This window comes from Triturus cristatus, chromosome 5_1, assembly GCF_964204655.1.
Source record: "Triturus cristatus chromosome 5_1, aTriCri1.1, whole genome shotgun sequence".
Taxonomy (NCBI): domain Eukaryota; kingdom Metazoa; phylum Chordata; class Amphibia; order Caudata; family Salamandridae; genus Triturus; species Triturus cristatus.
Genome location: NC_140587.1, coordinates 816,152,306 through 816,175,089, shown reverse-complemented (window position 1 = coordinate 816,175,089; position 22,784 = coordinate 816,152,306). Strand labels below are relative to the sequence as shown.

The following is a 22,784-nucleotide window of genomic DNA, read 5'->3' as shown; positions in this document are numbered from 1 at the left end:
TGGGATCGTCAAGGATTGGAGATTCTAGGACCGTACTCAACTCTGCCAGTATTCGTTCCCAATATCTCTGTATACTTGGGCATGTCCATAGTGTGTGGATGAAGTTACCCCGGTTCCTCCCACAGCGTTGGCATTCGGATAAGGTCGCTCGACCCATTTTGAAAAAGCTGGCACTATCGTAATATACTCCTTGTAGAATTTTCAGTTGTATGAAGTGTAGTCGGGATTTAATTACTAATTTCCTTGGGAAAATTTTTGCCGCCTCCCAATCAATATCTTTGAGTTTGCCTAACTCTGTTTCCCACGCTGTCGTTAATTTACGGAAGGCATCTGGCATTTGGTATTGAATGTTTTGTAAGTGTATGATAGTGCTTTTTTGGACAGTTTGCCCATTAGGAGTCTGCCTTCTAAAGGCGCATATTCTGGGCGGTACTGGGGAATCTTCTCAGCCTTCCATGCATGTGCCAACTATAAGCATTTATACAGTTGGTGATCTTAGAGCTGAAAGTCCCGTTGTAGGGAGGTAAAGGGCATGAGGGCGCCGTCCTCTAGTAAGTCCCCCAACTTTGGAAATACCTATATTGTCCCAGGGAGCAAAGCCATGGAGCTTGGCAAATTCTTTTAAAGCCTTACCAAGCCATAGTGTTGTTTCTCATGTGATTTTACCTTTCCAACCGATATATGAATTCACCTTATCCCATGCATCAATCCTAAGTTGAGTAGCTGGAATGAGGTGAGATTTCCCCGCCATATAGGAAGTGGTGAAATATATGCGTCTGGAACTGAGTCAATTCCAGGGCATAGATAGGCGGGTTTCTGTCAATGAAACCCCAGGTCATTGATGGCGAATAAACTACCTGCCCAGTAATAGGCCCGGGGGTCAGTTAGGCCAATGCCGCCATTATATGGGCTGTATTGAAGTTTACAGAGAGCGATTTTCAGTTGTCCATCATCCCAGAAGGAGTTTTCTCCACTCTGTCTCAATGTGGGCAAAAAGTTCTTCTGGGAATCCGCAAAAAGTGTTTTGGAAAGTGTAAATGAGTTTGGGAAGAGTAATCATTTTGAATATAACAGCTTTCCCCAAAAGTGCCAGGGGGAGATAATTGTCTTACTATGTTGTATACTACATTCCGGATTCGGCGTTGCATAAATCCCCAAGTAACTGAAGCCCTCATCTGCCATGTTGAGCTTCCTCAGGAGGTCAGACGGGTCAAAGGATTTCCTTACTGGGAGAAGCACAGATTTACCCCAGTTTATGGTACATTCAGAGTGAGCGGGGTAGTTCTCAAACACCTGGAAACCATTGATATTGAGATTGTGGGTTTAGTGAGATAAAGCATCTGCATGTAAGGAGATTTTCTCTTCTGGAATAGAAGATACCTCCATTCGGAAACCTATCACCTCTGGGTGGGCTCGAATCAGGTAGGCCAAAGCCGCCAATGTCACGGCACAGAAGAGAAGGGAGAGTGGGCAGCCTTGACAGGTTCCCCTCCTGATCGGGAAGTCCGGGGAAAATATTTTATTTACTCTGACTGCAGCGGTCAGTTTTTAGTAGAGTAGGTTCACCTATTCCTGGAACAGGGGACCAAATCCCATCTTCCGCAGGGTTTGCATCATAAAAGTCCAATGAATCATATCAAAGGCCTGCTCAGCATCAATGGAAAGAAAAAGGTGGGGTTCCGGTCTAAGCTGAACTTGTGTGATCCAGTTGTGAAGCTTGTGCAGATTCCCTCTAGTGGAACATTTTGGCATAAAGCCAGACTGGTCATTATGAACCAAGATAGTAATGACACGTAGGAGTCGGGTGGCAAGGATGGTGGCTAGGACCTTAGTTTCCGCATTTATAAGGAAAATGGAGCGAAGAGAGGCACAGGAGGTGAAAGGTTCCTCGGTTTGTCGATGTCAATTATTGTGGCCCGGCGAAGGTCTGGCGTGAGGATACCATCATTTAGTGCCTTAAGGGAAAGATGGAGAATGTGTGGGGCTATTAGGGTCGCTAGTTTTGAAAAAACTCTGCTGGTAGCCCTGAACAGTAACATTTGATTGAGGGTGGCAGACATGTCTGATGCTTGGTAGAGAAGTGAAGATAGATGTCTATGTACATGGTTTTGGGGTAGCTAGTGGAGATGGACACCGTGATGCTATTGTGGCACGATCTGCGCTCTGCTGAATTCATGTAAATTATTTTGGTAAAGCTGCAGTGTTTTTGACCCCTGCCTCGGCACAAATTACATACATGCATGTGTACTTAAGCCCTACCTAGACATGGAGGAGCAAGAGCACAACAGGGCTCTGTGGTTGTATGGACATACCATCAATACCTTCCTTTTGTACAGAATATCTACTGTTGTCTCTCTGGGCTGTAGAGGACGGACGGTGGTGGATGCAATGTGATTATAGTTGATGGACTGGCCTCTGTACCTACTGTATGATAAGGAGAGCATTTTACCAGCCTCAACCTTGTTTTTAAATTTGTCTGCCAGTCCCCTACAACAAAGTACTTTGACCATCAGAGTACCACAAAGATGTCACATGTGTGAACTTGACTATGTGACTAGAAGAACTATGTGGCGTTTATCTGCAAGTGCCCATGAGGTGATTTGATAATATTAACACTTCCGGTGCGTGTCGGTAACATCAAGTTGCAAACATTTTTGGATTCAAAACTTTAGGAGACTAATGGAGGCCCATTAGAAGGAAAAAGGGATGCAATCAGTTTAAAATAGTTGAGATTTAGGACACTGGCAAATAATGGGCTACTTAAAATCAGTTGAAAAATAAATACATTTCTGGTGCGACCTGGGAAAATTACAGCTTAACAACTTTTTCTTCTTTTTTTAGCCTACAGAACTGAACAATTATTCACAGCAGGTGTCAGACCCTAGATTCCAGCTTTCATCAACCATACACACAAAGATCAAGGCTGAAAATTCTACTCCTAATGAAAGCATACCACACTTAACGTAGAACCTTTAAGAGGGTTCCTTGCATTGTACACTTTGCTTGGATTCTTCTTTAACTTCATCAAGTTACTAGTGACTTTTTTGTGTTCTAGTTCACTACACTCATCTTTATGCTTTAATTTCTAATTTGGCAAAACCTGGATTTTAATGTTTTAACTACTTATAGAATTCACACCAATACAATTGTATTACTTACCTTCGCACTTTACTCTGTTTGCCTCACCACTTTGTCAGCTTTGTGTATCCTGAATGAACAAGTCACCTACCTTCTGCAATGCCTTATCTGGAAAGAGACTATTTAGCTGCAGATTCCTCACCTTGGAATACTCCCAGGCATCAGACTGGACCTGGAAAATCCTGACCAGTACACCTGCACTTCGGCAGGTGCATATAACGGCTCTGCGTCAGCGTCCTCCGTGCTGGATGTGATGTGTGCTGGTCCCTAAATCGGCACCACCTGTCGCACTGACATCAGTTTCTTTTTGTGACCATTTCCAAACCAGAGGCATGGAGCCATGTCAGAAGGCTTATTAACCAGTGTGTAGAGTCTAAAGGTCTACAAGGACCTATTAAGGTGGAAAAGTTCAGTTCACAGAACGGGGAGGGTTGGTAAAGAATCTACGACTAGATAAACTTCACCAAATAAGGCATTACTGAAGGCAAGTAATTGGTTTATTTGATTGACTTCTAGCCACAGATTCCTCACCTTTGGATAGACACCAAAGCAACATCTACCAGGAGTTGAGCCTACGAACCGGCTCAAGCCATAAAGTCTGGAGGACTGAGCAGGCAAAGTGCCCCTCATAACAGACTTGTCAATGCAGTACTGTTTAGTAAACCGGTGGAAGGACGCCCTGTAGCAGCCTTAAAGAATTCCAGGACAGGAACTCCACAAACTAAAACAGTAGACACAACTTTGGCTCTTGTGGGATGAGCCTGCAAGCCCTTCGGCCCTTGCTTCTTGGCTAATGCGAAGCAGATCTTGATGCAGAGTATAATCAATCTAGAAGTGATCCAATTCTCTACTGCTTTTCCCTTCTTTGTTCCAGTGAACCCTACAAAGAGTTGATCGTCCACCCCATGTTCTTTAGTGCAATCGATGATGAATGAGAGTGTCCTTTTAGGGTCCAGGGGGTGGAGTCCCTCTTCCTCCATGCAAAGGGTGAGGCAGAGCAAAGAAAATCAGAACCATTATGTTTTGGCTGACGTGAAAAGTGTCATCACCTTCTGCAGAAGAGAGGTGCAGTTCAGAGACTAGTTTGTCTGGAAAGAAGTGGCGTATGGTGGGTTAGCAGAAAGAGCCTGTAACTTGCTGACCCTCCTGGCTGATGTGATGGCCACTAACAAGACTGATTTGATGGCCAGAAGTCAAAGATGGCAGTATGTATGGGGTCAAAGGGGAACACATCAAATAGGTTAAAACTAAATTCAGATTCAATTTAAGCATATCAAAGGGTTTGGGAGGACAGGTGCTGAGGACATTTCAGAAAGCGTGTCCCAAAGTGAGAGTTAAACGGGGAGGGTTGGTCCAGCAACAGCAAAAAAAGCTAAGATGGCCGAAAGATTCCCTGTAAGTGTACTCAGAGCAAGGCCTTGCCGGGCTAAGGACAAAACAAACAAATCTCTTTGGATGAGGATGCAGAAAGTGGGGCAATGTTTTTCTCAGTGCACCAAGCCACAAACATATCAAAATGATCAGGCGTAAACAGTTTTTGTTGATAGACACCTGGCTGCCAAGATGACTTTACAGGACTTCAGGAGGGAGATCAAAGACCTTCCACTGTCACCACTCAAACTCCAAGCATTAAGGTGGAGATTTGCAGAAGCCCTCCTCTTTCTTTGCAGCAGGAGATCCTTCCGAAGGGGCGGCCTAATCAGAGGACAGATGCATATGCTTGGGAGTTCTGGATACCATAATCTTCGCCCAATCTGGAGCCACCAGGATGACTTGTACCCAGTCCGTTCTCATCTTTTTCATAACTCGGGGAGAAGAGGTATCAGCTGAAAGGTGTAAAGGGTCCCATATTTCAGTCTAGTAGGTGTCTCCGAGCAAGAGTCATTTCGGAAACTGTGCCAACATTGTGTGGTCTCGGCAGAGGCAAATAGATCTAGCCAAAGAGCTCCCCAGTCCTGAAAGAGACCTTGATAAACCTACGGGTGCAAATAACATTTGTGCTCCATGAGGCATCGACAACTGAGTTTGTCTGCCCTGGCGTTTAGAGATCTCAACAGGTGCTTTACAACAAAGAAAATGTCCTGACGTTCCAGCCATGTCCAGAGATGCGGATCCTTCTAAGACAGGGTCCACGATCCCAATCCGCCTGCTTGCTGCAGTAGCACATGGCGGTTCTGCCATCGGTAAATACCTGGACCAGGTTACCTTTGATGGGAGGCAAGAAACCTTTCAGTGCCAAGCAAATTGCCATCTGAAGCAGAGTCTCTGCCAGAGACTAGAGGAATCTGATTTCTACCTCTCCCAGAGGGTTGCCTCCACCTCAGAAGCTATGCATCAATCATCAGCTGTGGGGGGTGAAGGGAGAGGAATCTGTTGCTGACCCAATCCCAGTCGGTTAGCCACAGCTGCAGGTGTTCACACTCTGCATGCCAAAATATGAAGTGCATAACCTCTTAAAAACTCCCCAAGTTGGGTGGGGATCGCTCTGGCTCTAGGAAAATCTGAGAGTTGTGGAGTGTACCCAGGCTCATGCTCCGCAGGTGTAGTGCAGGAGCGAGACCTCAACTCTTGGTGTCCATCCTGCACCTCGTCCATTGACTTGGACCAGCGCGGAGAAGTAGAGGAACGTTCAGACTTCGTATATTTTTATGCTTATAGGACTTACCAGGCAATGACTGTGTCCACAACTACCACCAACGGGAACAACTCGGAGCAGGCCCGGGACCTTCCACGCAACTGGGAACTGAAGCGGTGCAGTGCTCCGATGTCGTGTCGCTATAAGATTAATATCCAGCTCTTCGGACTCAATTATTTTCCATTTTCTACCTAAATCCAGTGTCTACATACATAATTTTATAGAGTCATACAATCCAGATGCTAATTTTCTTACTGAAACTAGGATCTTTTGCTCCCAATGCCTGACAAGGCATAAACCATTGATCTTACACCAAGATCGTCCTCTCCACACTGGCTGTTAGTTTTTGTTCTACACACACATGTAAGTTGTATACTCTCTATAATGATTAACCTAACCAACGCTATTTCAGGTGCTCTTATCTATCGTCCCTTGGGACTCTTCTGTCGTTTCCCCCCATTACTGTTGGTCTGGATACCTCCATGTATAATGAAGCTGGAATTTTACGCTTCCAGTGATTTTAATGTATACAAGGATAATTCCACTAACCCCTCTGTAAATTCTCTTACAGGATATATTCTGGCATTACATTTTATACAATTAGTCACGGAAATGTACACATATTGCAGGACATGTTTTAGACCTTATCTTCACTAATTTAAGAACTTCTATTGTTGATTCTCCCATTCCTTTTCCCTGGTCAGATCATTTTGCTATCCCTTATCAATTTATATCTTCAACCAAAAAATAATCTCTCTCTAACTCGGACTTAAGGCTAGCTAGAGTTTGGTCTAAGGTGAACATCTAACAAATTTGAGGCCTTTTTTGCACAAGAAAATGTGGTTCTTTCAGACAATAAGGAGAAACAATTTTAATATTTAGCTGTCTACAACATTTGACTCTATTGCACCCTGTAGCTGTAAGGTATCTTTAAGCAGTTCTCCTTTGGCTCCTTAGTTTTCTGGGAAACTACGAGAACAAAAGAGAAAATTTAAATTGTTGGAACATGAAGGGAGTGCAACTTGTTGCATTGTTCTAGAAAACATATATAGATTGGTACTTAAGGTTTACCACAAGATAGCACAGCAAGCTTGAGCATGCTGATAAAGGATTTACCTCTATTTCTGGTAAACAGTTGCTTTGTATGGTTTATTCTTTCTTGCACCCAGAAAGCTGCCAATAAACTGTACCAACCTCGCTGTAACTGTGTGATAACCTTGATCCTTTTTTTGCAAAATAATCGCCATTAAGTACAATAATTTTGGCACTCAGCCTGCTTTACCTCAATATTCTTGTAATCTATGTTCTCTTTCTTCTCAACTCACTGCTTTTTCTAAAAAAATCTCCTAAGGACATCTATTCTCTAATATCTCTACGTCCTTTACCCCTGTCCCCCCCCCCCCCCCGACACGTTTCTCAAAAATGTTAAAGGTTTAGATGGAATGCATTAGCCCCGAGCTATGTAACCTACTGAATAATTTCCTCAATTTAGCTTGAGTACCTCCCATTTAGAAGCTTGCTCATGTGGTGCCCCTTTTGAAGAATCCATCTGCTGATCTCCGATCTTTCTACAATAGACCTACATCTCTCTTGCCATTCCCAGTGAAGATCTTTGAGAAGGCACTGATTTACTTAAAAAACATTTGCTGCTGGATGAATCTCAATCAGGTTTCAGACAGCATTGTAATACACAAACACTTCTGCTTGCGGTCGCAGACCAGCTTCGCCCAATTTTAATGATGCGTGGTCATGCAGTCTTGATTCTGTTGGATCTTACGACCACTTTTTTTTTTTTTTTAACCAACTTTTATTGATTTTAAAGGTCTTGCCAGTGTCATTACACAGCTTATTCGCCTACAACCATATAGGCCGGCAGCAAAAAACCTCAGATTTCCAAAGACGGAGGCGTACAAAAGAGAACAAAGAGGTCTTTCTGAAACCCAAAAAGCAGGCCCATGTACAGTTACCAATGAACAGGATCTCCCGCCTTATAGACACTATGCCCTGCTTAATCCACCTGCCTGGCAGACATGTTTATACAGTTGCAACCTTGCCAAGTTAGCTTGAACATACTGAACTTCACCAATCGCGCCCCGGAGGGCCAATGACCCCTTATCCTATAGAGCTCATGTATCCTGGTTTCTATACATTTCTCATTAGGGCTTAGCTGTACCTGAATTTATTCCGTCCTATATAGTGTATAGTTCAGCTGTATCAAGCAATGTGTCCCAACGTTCAATGTCTGCCCGAACGAGCAGCGCAGAAGTGGTCCCTCTACTGTGCCCCATTCGTGTTCTTCAACAGGTACAGCTTAAAAAGGTTTATATTGGCTAGATTTTGTTCCGTGTAGGCACAATAGCATTCTTCAGTGACGTACAGGGCGTTGTGTGGCTCAGCAACCAGCATGCAGGTCATGACAATATAACAACAGGATATTGAGCACTCCGTCTTCACTACGCTATGGCAGCGTTGGAGCTATCCGCTACTGTTCCTGCATCGAGGGTTGACAAGAAGGTGACCGACCAACTGGGGGGGGGGGGGGATCAGAGCGAGGTTACGGCCACTTTTGACACTGTTTTCCAAAGCATCCCATTAGTCTCGCTCTCTCTATTGTGGGACTCTGAGGTACTCAATTAAATTAGCTCTGCTCTTTAACTGACCATTTTCAAGCAGTGATGTCACGCACTTAAAAGTAATCGAAGTCTTTGATTACTTTCAGTAATAGCTAATGAATGCATAGTAGTTGCCTACAGATCAATTCACGTAAAAACAAAATTCTAATTTTCGGCACCTTCCACAGCATCTGGTCCTTAAACTGGTGGCCTTCAGAGTTGGTCTCTACTCCATTTCCACCTGATAAAACAAGGAGTCTAGAAATTCAATTTCATCATCATGTATCATTACATTTTGGCAGTATAATCCACATATTTCTGTATACTTTTGTTTTGATCATAACTTTGGCGTTGTTTGACGAACTCTTGCAAAAGTTTCAAAACTAATACGACGCTCACTTCAGCTGCTGTCCTGAAAGTTTCGTGGTGATCCGTCAAGCGGAGGCCGAGAAAAAGGGGACCCCTGAAAAGCGTTTTCCCCATGTTAATTCCCATAGAGATTTTAGACAAGACTATGGACCGAGCCGCTGAACGGAATTACACCATATTTGGCAGAAAGGTAGCTGTTGGTCCAGAAAGCGGCCTATTAGTAAACTGGAATAAATCCGATCAGTAGCTTTTGAGATAAGAGAAAAAAACAATTTGTATATATAGGGACGTGAAGGCTTCGTGAACCCTACCAATACTTCAAACAAAAAGAGTTGGCAGCGATCTTGGGATCTGTTCCAGAAGAAAACGCAAAAAAAAGAGAAGGGGGCAGGATAGGAATACCCTGAGCTCCTAGGCCTACCGGGGGAAGGCACCGCAGGGAAAAAAAATGCAATTTTGTTGTGTTTAATTTTTGGCACGTGCCGCGCTGTAACAACAGCTCCTGCTGATTAATTGCAGTCCTCGAGTGGGCCCGGGGCATGTGCAAATATATACAGGAGGGGGGCGCACAGGGTCACCCTCCTAGGGCTTATGAAAGCCCCGGGTACTGTCACCTCCCCGGGGCACTTCAAATATGTATGAGGGCGGGCCTCCTGGGTCCGCCCACGCCCACGCCCTGGGGACCACTACTTCCTCGGGGCAAATGAAGTTGAATTAATGCGGGGGCCCGCACCCCACCGCCTCGCAGCCCAGGGAAAAGCCACCTGCCTGGGGCACTTAAAAATATCAATGCAGGTAGGCTCCTCAGCAGCCCCAGGAACCGCAACCTTACCGGAGAGGAAATAAATTAATGTAGGGGGGCTGTCGTAGACGTCGGTCACCGGGGACCACCAATTCCCCCGGGAAAAGTTTTATGATGGAGGGGGCCGCGTTTCCACCCTCGTGGAGCCAGTTATGGCCCTGGGGATCGCCAACACTACGGACCAACTCCGGCTTCCTCCGAAGTGCCCACCCACAGGAGGTAGCTGTGTTCTTTTGCTTGGTGGGAGATGACCGCTCCCATCAAGGAAAAGCAAACATAACTCCGCTTTCTGATAGCCGGATTTGTCAAACAGTTCCAGCTTGCAGAAAGCGGAGTTTTCATCTGTTTCCCTGCATGCAAATAGGCATGTCGAGAAACAGATTAAACACTGCTCTCAAAAGCAGGAAGCTGCTAATTCAAGCAGCCTCCTACTTGTGGGAGCAATACCAGCTCCCACAGAAGTCTTATGGCAGCTGGGACTGCGTTGGCCTGCAGGCTTCCCCACGATCCCAGGAGGAAAAAGGGGGGAAAAGGGGGAAATAAAGGTTAGAAAGGAGCAGCAAGAGGGAAAATAAAGGTTAGAAACGAGCAGCAAGAGGCAGGATAAAGGTCAGAAGCGGGAAAAAAGAGGCAAAATAAAGGGCAGCAAAAAGCAGAAGAGGCAAAATAGATATCAGAAACGAGCAGAGGCAAAATAGAGGTCAAAAACTAGCAGGAGGCAAAATAAGGTCAAACCAACGAGAAAGAAACGTCAGTAACTAGCAGAAAGAGGCAAAATAAAGGTCGGAAACAAGCAGAAAAGAAGCAAAAACAAGCAGAACCCACTCAAGCACCCACTCTCAGAACAACTTAGACACTCTCCCACCCACAGACGCAGTCAGACACCCATGCACCCAGTTACATAATCACTCCTACTCTTGCTCTCACCCACTCACAGAACTACCTAGGCTCACAGACCCACTCACAGACCTATTTAGATACTCATGCACTCACTCACAGACTGATGCACACGAGGAGGCACTCACTAACCCACTCAGACACTCTCACACCCACTGACACACCAAGTGAAACACGTATGAAAGCCACTACCAGGCCTACTCACAATCATGGACACTCACACACCCACTGAGACACTCAAACAGTCAGTCACACACTTACTCTAAAAGGTTACAACTGGAGAAAAATAAAACTTTCAAAATTCGCTTAAAAAAATAAAGGTTAAAGGGATGTTATAATTAGGAAATTGAATTTAAAAAACATTAGAAATTCACTGAAAATAACAAGGATAATTTTATTCCCTAATTGTAACCTTTTAGAGTGAGTGTGCGACTGACAGCATGAGTGCCTGAGTGGGTGCGTGAGAACGTGATTGTCTCAATGTGTGTGAGTGGGACTGGGAGGGGCTGCATAAGTGTCTCACTTGGTGTGTGAGTAGGTGCATGAGTGTCTGAGTAGGTGCATGAGTTTTTAGGACTCAATTTCCTAACTATAACGTACCTGTAACCTTTTGTTTTTTTAAGTGATTCGTTTAGCTACTATTTAGTTGGATTCAAGCAGGCGAATCAATGATCAAATATTGAAAAAGCAAACAAGTTACCTACCTGTAACTGTGGTTCTCCGTTATTGGCATATTTCATAGATTCACATGCAACCCACCCTCCTCCATTGTGAGGCTCACCTTATATTTGAAACTTTCAGTGCTCAAAATCTGAGGGAAGGAAGCATCTGAGAGGAGTGTTATAGAGGGTGCTGCAGCCTTATTGATTGGCTCCACTACTGAAGAAACATTGTTTTCTAAAAATCATTGAGTACCGTTTTATACTGAATTTAAGATTCAGTGAACAAAACAACCCAAGATGTTTATGTAAAAAATGACTGAAATCCAAGAAACTGGAGCGTCAGAACTTTGAAGAATTAATGGTGATGTGCAATGTGAGAAGTCTATGGAAGTATGTGTCCTGCAAGTTCAAGGACATTATCCAGTACATGGTTCCAGGGCAGCAAGAATCTGGGGGAAGGGTGAACATTTTTAATCGGTCGTTCTATAAAAGGGTATTGTCATTCATTAGCCAGATATTCAGAATGTGTCTGAGCCGTCCATCATTCTTGGGCACTAGAAAGTAGTGGAGGTAGACACCCCTAGCCTCCCTCTTTCAATGGCAGCTCCTCAATGGGTCCTTTGGCCAGGAGTGATTTAAACTTCTGCAGAAGGATGGTTGTATTTTATAGCTGATACGGGAGGTATGCAGGGAGGGAGTTAACTGAATGTAGGCATAACCTCTTTGGACGATTTGCAATACCCATTAATCTGAAGTTATGCTGTCCAGCTGAAGAGGAAACACACATCATGCACATAAAAAGCTAAGGGTAGTACTTGAAGGGGAAATCAGAGTGGTGTGGGAGTCTCTGCAACACGGGAGGAGGAAGTGGTAAATTACTGTATTTCATGGCATGATTGGCATCAGATACCTGGCAACAACATTAACTACTGAGCCTTCCTTCTCCCCTAAAAGCCTAGATTTATCTAAGGTCATATACCCCAGGAAAATCCAGTCATAAGCATACAGGCCTGTCATCTAATCACTACTCTGGAGGCCATGGTGTGGCCCACACAATCAGTTGTGCCATGATCTGCTCTTAGAACATATTCTGCAACATCTGGTCACTCCTGAATTTTTTTAGCTAAAGATGTCTTAAGTATCAATGAGAAATGGCAGCAAGATCTATCTGCCCATGTCCCAAAATGCATGCGTTTACCGGACCAAGAGGGAGACCATATTTAAAATACTTAGGGCTAACCTACCGGATGAAAAAACCTTTTTACCAAAAGCAACAATAGCTTTGATTATCTGGCCTGCAGAGCAGAAGGGAAACGATTTAGGTTCACCAAACTAGTTCATGCTTGAACCACAAGACTTTTCAAGGAGAGTGATAGATCAAGAAGGTTGGGTCATCAGGGGGAGGCCTGAGTCACAAGATTACAAGTCGACATGCCTTCATCCATGTGGCAAATAAAGTGTCTGGAAGTGCCTCACTGAAAGGCAGTAAGGATTCTGATAGGGTTGTCACTGATTGTCAAATTTCAGTAAGTAGACTTGATTTAGTCTCTGCAGTAGAGAGTTTCATGTCCAGGACTTTAGATGCCCAGCAGACTACCACTGCAAAAGATCAATTCTCCCCAGTGTGTGGGATAGGTGGGGACTCCACCCAAGTGTCTGGCAAGGTATCCAGTCCAATCCTGTTTTGTAGGTCGCGGTACAGACCAGCATCCGTGCAACGAGGGGTTAGTAAGTTTTCTGTCTTATTGTCATTGCGGGGAATGTTCTAAAGCCCTTGAAATACATCAAAATCATCTGAGCCTAACAGGGCCACCAGTTGTCTAGAGTACTGGCATCATGGAGGAGACCAAAGGTCCAAATCTGGATCTTAGGAGTGCTACCCCAGTTATGAGCGCAACCAACAAATTAGGGAGCAGTGCTCTGGTTATGCATCAAAGGGCAGGGAAAGAAAGGCAATTACATCAGCATGGGGTGGTGCCTTTATCTGGCTCTGCTCAGACACTTTGGGGGGAGTACGACTGCAAGCAGGAGCGATTTCTTTAAGAATTTAGGATGCAGTCATTACCTGGGGATTATTCTAAAGATGAGGAAGCTACGGTCCAAAGTAACCATCAGAAAATTCTAAACTGAGCAGTACCCAATAACCAAACTGTAAATCTAATGATTGGTATAATCGTAAAATATATACTTAAAAAAGCCCCAAAAAGGGGCTTGGTGCCCACTTCCACACATTAGCTTTGAGTCGGAGTATAACATGCTGGAGAAAATCATTAGCATTTCTTTCTACGAGAAGTAGTAGTCACTTCAGCTTCCTCTTGCAACTACCAAGCTGAGGTAAGAAACGTTTCTAACTAGAAACACCACCATAGTTTGCTCCTTGTGCTTCTCTGTATTAATGGACATAAACCACAATGCCAAGTTGCATTACACAGAAGTCTTCAAGAAAGAAACCTTCAAGTACAGAAGCTCATAATAAGGACAGATAATTCATTGTTCTGGGGAAATCTCAGACCTCCAACTGGACAGAATGTTTGGGAAATACAGTATACCTCATAGAAAGCCATGGCAACAGCAGGTAGTGGGGACTTGTTTCCATAGGGGGTAAAGGGCCAAGACGATTCCTGTCACTTGTCATTCTATTTCCACCGGTACAAACACATGAGCTTGCTAATCAAATTCTTCTCATTAAATACGAACAAATGTGAAGAAAGCAATTTCAGATTTACAGATGAAATACACACTTGAAAATAGAATTAAGAAAAAATATTTCGAAGAGGAAGATGTAGAGAGTGTTTAGAGCACATTGATGACAAGGAGGGTTCTCTCAGGGGCTGGTAGCCAAAGGGTCCTTAAAAACAGGCACACTTTCACAGAAAAGAAAAGACAAATGGCAACAAACGTGAAACGCACTTACTGTTAGAGTGGGCATTCAAGTTTAGGGCATCAGGGTAAACGGTCCATTCTACTTCTGAATCTACAGCTTGCTGCACTTGCTCAGCAACAGTTAAAGACAAAGGAGGACCCTGAGGTCCTTTTACTGGAAGAACATCCAGAGATGTGTTGGCGTTGCTCCTTTCAGGATTTCTGGACACACTAAAAAGGTAGGAATAAGAAAATTGTCTTATTGGTATTAACGCATTTCACACCAAAAACCTTCAAACTTATTAAATCATGATGGCTACAATGACAGATGCAATTATCAACAATATAATGAAAATAATTCATAATAGTTGGTGTCCATGGATCCTTGTGTACAAATGAAAAAAGTACTTCCCCTCAGTGACACTTTGTTAGAGATTGCAGATTTCTTACATTGTGAATATTCCCCAGGTGTCAGATAGGACCCATAACCTCAAAATTAGTACTACAGCATGCCGGTAGGTGAAGTTGCACATCTATGTACCAACTTTGTTCTGATCTCGAAGGGAAGAGCGAGGCCACATACAAGTGCCACACAGGCACTAGGATAGTTCCATTCAAAGTCTTTACACGCTCTGAGACATATAGCCCATCAGCAAATTGGTTTGACAAGTGTGCAGATCTCCAATTTGGAACTTTAACAAATGAAAAAAGTCCATTCCACAGAAAAGGGAGGTTGAAGGGTCAGTGAGAAATCTGTGATCAAGTATTTACTAGAAAGAACATTACTGAAGATAAGTAACGAGTTCTGATGGATACTTCTAGTTGCAGATTCCTCATCTTGTGCATAGATATCAAAGCAGTAACTCCCAGGGTACTGAACTGTTGGAATGGCTCAAACCAAAAAGGTCCTGCACAACAAGACAAACAAAATGGCCATATCTATGAATCCGACTGTCAAGGCATTAGTACTGCATGAACATGTGCCCATGTAGCAACCTGACAAATATCCAGGATGTGCTAGCACAGTAGTAGCACCTTTGGCTCCAGTGGAATGAACCCTTAAACCTTCAGGCAGCTGACTCTTAGCTAGTGCATAACACATTTTCATGCAGAGGACTTTTCACCTAGAGATCGTTCTTTTGTGCACTGTGTGCTCTACTTTGCTCCCGAGAAGCTCACAAAGACCTGATAGTGCACCAGATGTTACTTAGTACAATCAATTTAGAAACTAAGGTCTTTCTTGGGGTCAGATTCTCTCCTTCTGTTTCGAGGGGTGAGGCATAGCAAAGTACTTCGAATGGGTATTAGCCTGCTGTAGGAAAGTGCCCCTTTTTGACATGGTCACCCCCACTTTTTGCCCTAGTACTAATGCTTTTGACTGAAAGTGCCCTGGGGTCCTGCTAACCAGGCCCCCAAGTGCCAAAAATGGTACCCCTGGAACCTAGGGCATGGGTACTAAAGAGGGTCCCTAATGGCTGCAGCATGTATTATGCCACCCTAAGGAACCCACACAAAAACTGCATGTAGCCCGCTGTCGCAGGATGCGTAAAAAGGTACAAACCATTTTGAAAACACAACATGGCCCACTCCCTGTGTGGCATGTCAAGGGATCCTGCATATACTTTAAGTCAACCCTACAGCAGGCCTTAGAGCCCTATGGCAGGGCACATTATATGTGAGGGCCCATCTGCATAAACAGTTAGACCCATGTGATTTCTAGCTCCATTCCTAAATACTACAAGTGATCAAGCAGTCACTTTAAGGACATGTACCAGGCACTAGTCATTACAGGTTACACAACTACATGATGGTTGCACTTATAACCAATGGTGTTGGGTATCAAACACCTTGTCTTAATAAATTCACACTGATGTCATTGTTAGATTTATTATGACATGCATCCAGAAGTCACCTCAGAGTTACTCCCTAAAACCTACCAGTGGTTTAGTGTGCTGGCTGACTGGACTCTTCCAGCCTGCCATCACAGACAAGTTTCTGACTCCCTGCTCGGGAAAGTCAATGCTCTCAAAGGTCATCAACAGTGCCTGCTCCAGAGGAAGGGGATCACACATCCTCCAGCAGGATGGCTAGTGAATTAGCATACCAAGGACAGAGGTTTCAGAGTCTGCCGCCTTTGATATGCAACAGTGGCTTTCTCCAGACCTAGAGAATGCCACCACCTACCCTGGGGCCTATTTGGCACCAGCGCAGGCAGGAATATTTGCTAGTCAGAAGACGCTGGGTGCTATCAGGCTAGGCAGATCACTAAGGTGGGCCACCTCAAGTGGACACTCGAAGAAGGGATTCACCATTCTGTTTTTGGTGAAACTAGGAACTCTGGGTGAGGTTTATGCCTACTTTCCCTAGGAAGTGGTCATGTAGGAGGTGGAGTCACTCCAGGGGTAAGTAGTGCAATGGCCACTACCTTTCCTTAGAGCCTAAACAGGAACTCCTGCGCAAGCACATTACGGATATCGGTCAAGCTGCTACTTGGGCATCAGTGCACATGTTCATGAATTACTATTGCTTTGATGCCCCCTAAATTCAGTATTTGTGTTCTGACAGACTGGTACCCCAGTCCCCACTTGCTGACTTTCTTTTTGCAGGTACTTCTCCATTGACTTTACAGCGTAGCGCTCAAAGTTACCCATGCGAGCAGCACCTCTGCAACCGTACACACCAGTGCAGGTAAAGCCAAACTGCTTGTGGTTTCTTGGACCTTGGCCCCTAAGCACCGCAAGTCCAGGAGAAAAGCCCTGAAAACACTTTGCAACTATTTCTATGCAGTCAATGTTTCTCTCATAGGATAACATTACCACGTTCAAGGCTCATACCTCAAAACCGTTATTTGACTGTATTTTATATTTCAATACAATTTTCTATCTTGGAAAGTACCTACCTCATCTGTGTCTAAGATTTCATTAAAATCTTTGTTTTTTTCTAAATTGGTCTCGGATTTCCTTTTGAGTGTGTCTCATTTATTGAGTATGTGTGTACAACAATTGCTCAACACTCCTCTGATGAGCCTAAACTGCTCAACCACACTTCCACTAGAAGAGCACTTGGGATTATTCAAATAAACAGCTGTTAAATAAAAAGGGTCGTCTGGACATGCTGTACTCCTACAGTTGGCACACTACATAAGTAGTCAGGTTGGTACACCTGCCTAACTTGATTCCGTGGCATTCCTTCACCAGAAACACTGCTCTCGTTCTCAGCACCAGTTAGCCTGGGAAGGATGTTGTGTAAGGTTGCTGGAACTAGTATGCCTGGAGCTCACTCACACAAGATGACATTATCGCAACCAGAATGCCCATTGTTAGTGATAAGAGACACGGTAGACAACTGCACATTGGTTAAAATGGGATGTATATTCTAAAAGTGAGAAACAAATTCAAATCCCAGTGAGGCATCATAAAGAGATTGAGGAAATATATGTTATAGATCCTTAAGAACTTTCATCACAACAGGTGACTGTTACAAAAGGTTGATTCAGCAACCTCAAAAATGTCGTCCCCAACTCAATTCCTTCCTGGGTCAACAACAAAGCCAATAACACTTCAAACAGCTTAGCTTGTAACGGGTCATTCTGATGGATGAAGTACTAAGCCACAAACTTGTCCCAGAAATCGGTGTACACAGATTTGATAGATGGTCCCCTGGATGCCAGACTAAAACTACTTCAGGAGGAAGATCAAACGGGGCTAGTTCCTGCCACTCAATCTCCATGCTTGGAGGTGTACAGTACGGAGACCCAAGTGCAGGACCATGCACTGTTGCTTTCACAGTAAGTCATCCCAAAGCTGCAGCTTGATCAGAGGATAGATTCTTATGTCCTGAAGTTCTGGACAGCTCGCCCTCCTGGCCCAATACTGTGCTCCAAGGTAGACTAGGGCTTAGTCAGTCTTGATCTGCTTCGGATTTCTATCCAAAAATAGTAGAGGCAGGAAGGCATACAGGAGTCAAGAACTTCACTGTAGGCGAAATGCACCTCTGAGAAAGCCTTCTTGGGAACTTTGGAAACTCCATAGTGCAAAAATGCTGACAAATTTTCAGCAGCAGTGGCAAGAAGATCTAGCCAACATTCTCCCCACTGCTGGAGAAGTCTTGTGGCACTTCTGGGCTTGACTGCCATTCGTGATCCACTAGGCATTAGCAACGGAGTTCATTTGCCTTGGTATTTAGAGGACCCGCCAGGTGGTTCACGACCAGAGAAATATCCTGGTGAGTCAACCACTCACCAGGGGAGCAGCCTTGTGGCACAGGTCCCAAAGCCCTGATTGTTGCAGTACCACATGGTGGTAGTGGTGTCTGTGAGAACCTATACAACACTCCCCTAGATAGATGGTAGGAAGGCATCAAGCGGATGCCGGCAGCTTCAACAAACTGATCTGTAGGTGGGTTTCCGCTGATCTTCACCTCTACCAGATGGCCTCCCCAGCCCAGTGGTGATGCATCTGTCACCACCGTGAGCACTGGTGGAGGTAAGAAGAGGAGTATGCCATTGGCCCTAGCAGGCACCACTGAAGATCTTTTTTTCAGTCTCTTCCAAAACCTGAAAGGAATGTGATGGGTTCCCCTATAGCTATGCACCGTGGGACTCAAGACCCAAATTCAGAGCCTACACGTGCCCTCTTGCGTGATTGATCAGCAGGATGCATGAGGTCAATAGTCCCAGCAGGCTCAACACCATCCTCACTGAGACAAAGGACAGAAGCTGAAAGTTAGGGATCATGTCCTGGACCTTCTGCTCTGGGTGAAGGCAGTAAGTTGCACCGCCATCCAGGGTAGTCAGAGTGAACAGTAACGTCTGCAAAAGTTTCAGGTGTGACTTTGGCAAGAGGATAGTGAACCCAACGATATTAGGAGAATCACTCATCTTGAGGCAGTCTACGACTGCATGAGGCGAGCAAGCCTTCAGACGCCAGTCATCAAGCTAAGGGAAGACTGATACATCACAACTCAGAAGGTGTGCTGCAACCACTGCATTATATTCGGTAACACCTGGGGGGCACGAGTAAGGCGAAAAGGGAGTACTGCAAAGTGAAAATGCTCTTGGCCCACTGTAAACCACATACGACACCTGTGGGCCTGCAGGATGGGGAAAATGGAAATATATGTCCTGCAGGTCCAATGCTACAATCCGGTCTCCAGGAGATCCAAGGCAGATACGTGATCATGTAGAATTTGTCCTTTCACAGGTAAGCACTTTGAGGGTAAAATAAGATGAAGACCTCCGTCCTTTGTCACAAGGAAGTAACACGAGTAACACCCAGTTCCAAATTCAGAGTCCAGAACCCTGGCTATAGCCTTTTAGGCCCAAAAAAGGCTTACACTAAATACTGCAAAAAGGACAAGTGTTCCTCCATCAGCTGCACTGTTAAGGCTGGAAGGTTCTACTGGTTAGACAGAAATTGCAGAGTGTAGCCCCACTTGACAACTTGGGATGACACATGCGTCTGAAGTAATATCTTGCTACCCTTGGAGGAAATATCTCATTCTGCCTCCTACAGGCTGAGTCTCCAAAAGGGCACACTAAAGTGGTTTCGCGTTTGTCGTTATCCTGAGGGGCAGGAACTGAGTGGCACGTAGCTCCTGCCCCAATGTTTCTGGGAGCTGCAGCCTCGGACACCAAATGGCTGAGAAGGTTGTTGAGCTGATGGTGGGGTCAAGTATTAGCAGTACAGAAAGTGTCTAGTGTAACCAAGAAAGGAGCAATACTGTTGACCAAATTGCCTGGTAGAGGCAAACTGCTCCAGGGAACATGCTATAGCATGCATTTCCTTAAAGCTTTCCAGGGCTGAGTCAGCTTTCTTGTCAAGGAGGTGAAAGCCATCAAATTGAATGTCCATTAAAGATGCCTGGATATTTTTTTAATTTTTTTTTTATTCAAAGAGCACAGAATTTTATAAATACAATACAACTGTTCAAACTTCAAGATTCGGAGGTAGAGAGTACATATGTACAACTACGCAAAATTACAAATATATAGTTCATGTTAGATAAGCCCCTATAATGCTGCAGAGTAATACTCTAAAATGGTACAATTACTTAGCCAATCCCCAGTCTTCCCCTATACCATTCTGAGATATGCCCAGACCTCCCTCCCCCGTACCTTACAGCGAACACCTCTACACGCATACAGGGCCTTTTCCTGATTGTATATTCCCAACAGTCTAGACAACCACATTTGAAAGTTTGGGGGTTCCACATCTTTCCAACGTGCGGTAAAAGTATCCTATACACCGCTGCCCCTATAAAAAGAGAATAAGCTTGTTTCCTGTCCAGACCTAAGGAACAATCATATCCTAGAATCATTAGGGTTGGTGTCATCACCAAACGCTGTCCGAATAGCTCACTATAAAACCTTGATATCTCTTTCAATAAATCTGTCAACTTATTGCAATCGTATAACATATGCTTAAGAACTGCCGGCCCTTCCCCACATCTAGCACATTTATCATCATTTCTCTTTCCCCAGCTATGCAGCTTTGCCGGGGTATAGTATAGATTAAAAACCGTTTTATAAAGTTGGGCCTTCAAATTAGAACTTAATAAAATATGCCTGGATAGGGCAAAAGACTTGTCAATATCCACGTCCGGGTTGTTTAATTTACTGGCCCAGGCTGTCTCATTCTTATTTAAATCATCAGGAATTTTTTCCAATAGACAATTATAAAGTATACCGATCCTGCTTCTTTCTTTCTTGCTCAGTACTTCCAGTAGTGGTATTTTGTCACCAACCCTCTCTACTGATCGGTTTATTGTTATACAGCTTATTATTTGAAGATACTTTATAAAGTGTCCACCTGGTAGGCCATACCTCTGTTGAAGTTCCGGAAAAGATATAACTTCATGTTGGTCACAGAGATCCGCAAATGTACTTATACCTTTTTCCCCCCACCTTTTACTGACTACGTCTCCTGATAAAACAGAAAGCATTGGTGTATCCCATAAAGGGGTATACCTATTTAACTTAGGAATTTCTATCATATTGGTCACACATTTCCAAACTTTCCAAACTCCTTGAATTGTCTGTAGCTTTGTTCGCTTATAAAACCCTCGCTCCATACATTTTAAACAAAGCTTCCTATATGCTTTTCCCATTGATAACTCAAAAGGTTGATGGTATTACACCTATATTCAATATATCGGTGCTAGAGGATGAGAATAGTGGTACCATCTGTTGCAAGAAAGCAGCATAGTAGTAAAGCCTAATATTTGGGACTAATAAACCACCTCTATCTAAAGGTAGCGACAAATATTGTAAAGAGCGCCTTATTTTCCCATACTGCCAAATAAATCCTGAAATTATAGCCTCAATACGCTTCATAATTGATTCATTAATAGCTAATGGTATGGAACGAAAAAGATAGAGCAGCTTGGGAAGTACATTCATTTTTATATAATTACCACGCCCTATAAGTGTTAAATGTAAATTATTAACCCGCCGAAGATCCTTCCCAATCGACTCAATTAAGGGCTCATAATTTAATTCCATAGTAACTTTAATGTCGGCGCAGATACAGACCCCTAAATACGTTGCTCTGTCTGTTCTCCTGGTATCGTTAAATATTAAATTCTGCGTACAAACAAAGATCGTTTTCCCCTTATTCAATGCATAACCTGATAATACTGCAAATTCTTCTGACAACTGTTCTATATCTTGAATGGCTTCTGTAGGATGGGTCGTAATTACTGCTACGTCATCCGCATATGCAAATATCTTACTATCTTATTCCCCCGTTCTAACTGGAATAATTTTCTCACTAGCCATCATCTTCGTCAGCAACGGTTCTAGGTACAAAGCAAATAATATAGAAGAACAGGGGCACCCCTGCCTCGTTCCTCTGGAGATATAGATATTCCCTGACTCCAAACCCATAAGTTGGATCCGTGCCGTAGGTTTGTCATACATTGCTCTTATGGCTCTAATGATATTAGGGCCGAGGCCTTTATATCTAAGTACCTCCCAAAGAAACGACCATAACACCCTATCGAATGCTTTTTCCGCATCAAGGAGGATCATGGCCATCGGCCTTCCCCCTGCCGCCATGATGTCATAAAACGTAATTGCCCTGCGAACATGGTCCGTCGTATCCCTTCCAGGGACGAATCCATGCTGCCAGGGGGAGACCAAGGTACCCATGATCCTCCCTAATCGATTAGCCAAGATCTTAGAATACACTTTATTATCCGAATTTATCAAAGATATTGGACGATATGAAGACGGGGCGTCAGGAGGTTTTCCCTTTTTAGGAAATACTATAATGTCCGTTTCTTTCCATGAATTTGGAGGGACTCCACTATACTGTATGCCCAAAAATAAATCCAACATTAGGAGGATAATGATTCCCTTCAGCAATCTATAAATCTCCAGAGGTAATCTGTCTGAGCCAGGGGCCTTACCTACTGCTAATTCATTCATTGCCACATCTATTTCTTCAATGGTTATCTCTTTTTCAAGTTCAGCTCTCTCAACTTCCCCTAGCTTGCCCACTAGATCTATTTCCGCTATTTTGTTCAGCAGTGCTGCGACTTCTTGTGATTTTTCACCCTCCTCCTTATTCTTATAAAGTGACTGATAATATTTTTGAAATTCGTTAACAATTCCTGCTGCATCTGAAATAATATGATCTCCCTGCTTGATATTAGTTATTAAATTCTGGGTCTTTCTCTGACGCGTGATGAAAGCCAATCTCCTTCCTACAGCCTCTCCATTTTCAAAAGCTTTGTTTCCAATAAAAAAAGAATTTCTCTGCGGCTTCTTTAGCCAAGTAACTATTAAGTTCAGCGTTTAGAGTCGT

General features: G+C 43.9%; 1 protein-coding gene across 5 annotated transcripts in view; it reads right to left on the bottom strand.

The window, feature by feature from the left end:
* The window catches only part of CEP192 (centrosomal protein 192), a 1,978,693-nt gene that overhangs the window by 571,875 nt on the left and 1,384,034 nt on the right, over positions 1–22,784 (bottom strand). For all 5 annotated transcript variants that reach the window (XM_085605862.1, XM_085605865.1, XM_085605864.1 and 2 more), the window contains exon 36: positions 14,030–14,208. In XM_085605862.1, coding sequence (XP_085461988.1) covers positions 14,030–14,208 — 179 coding nt within the window. The remainder of the gene's footprint in view (positions 1–14,029; positions 14,209–22,784) is intronic.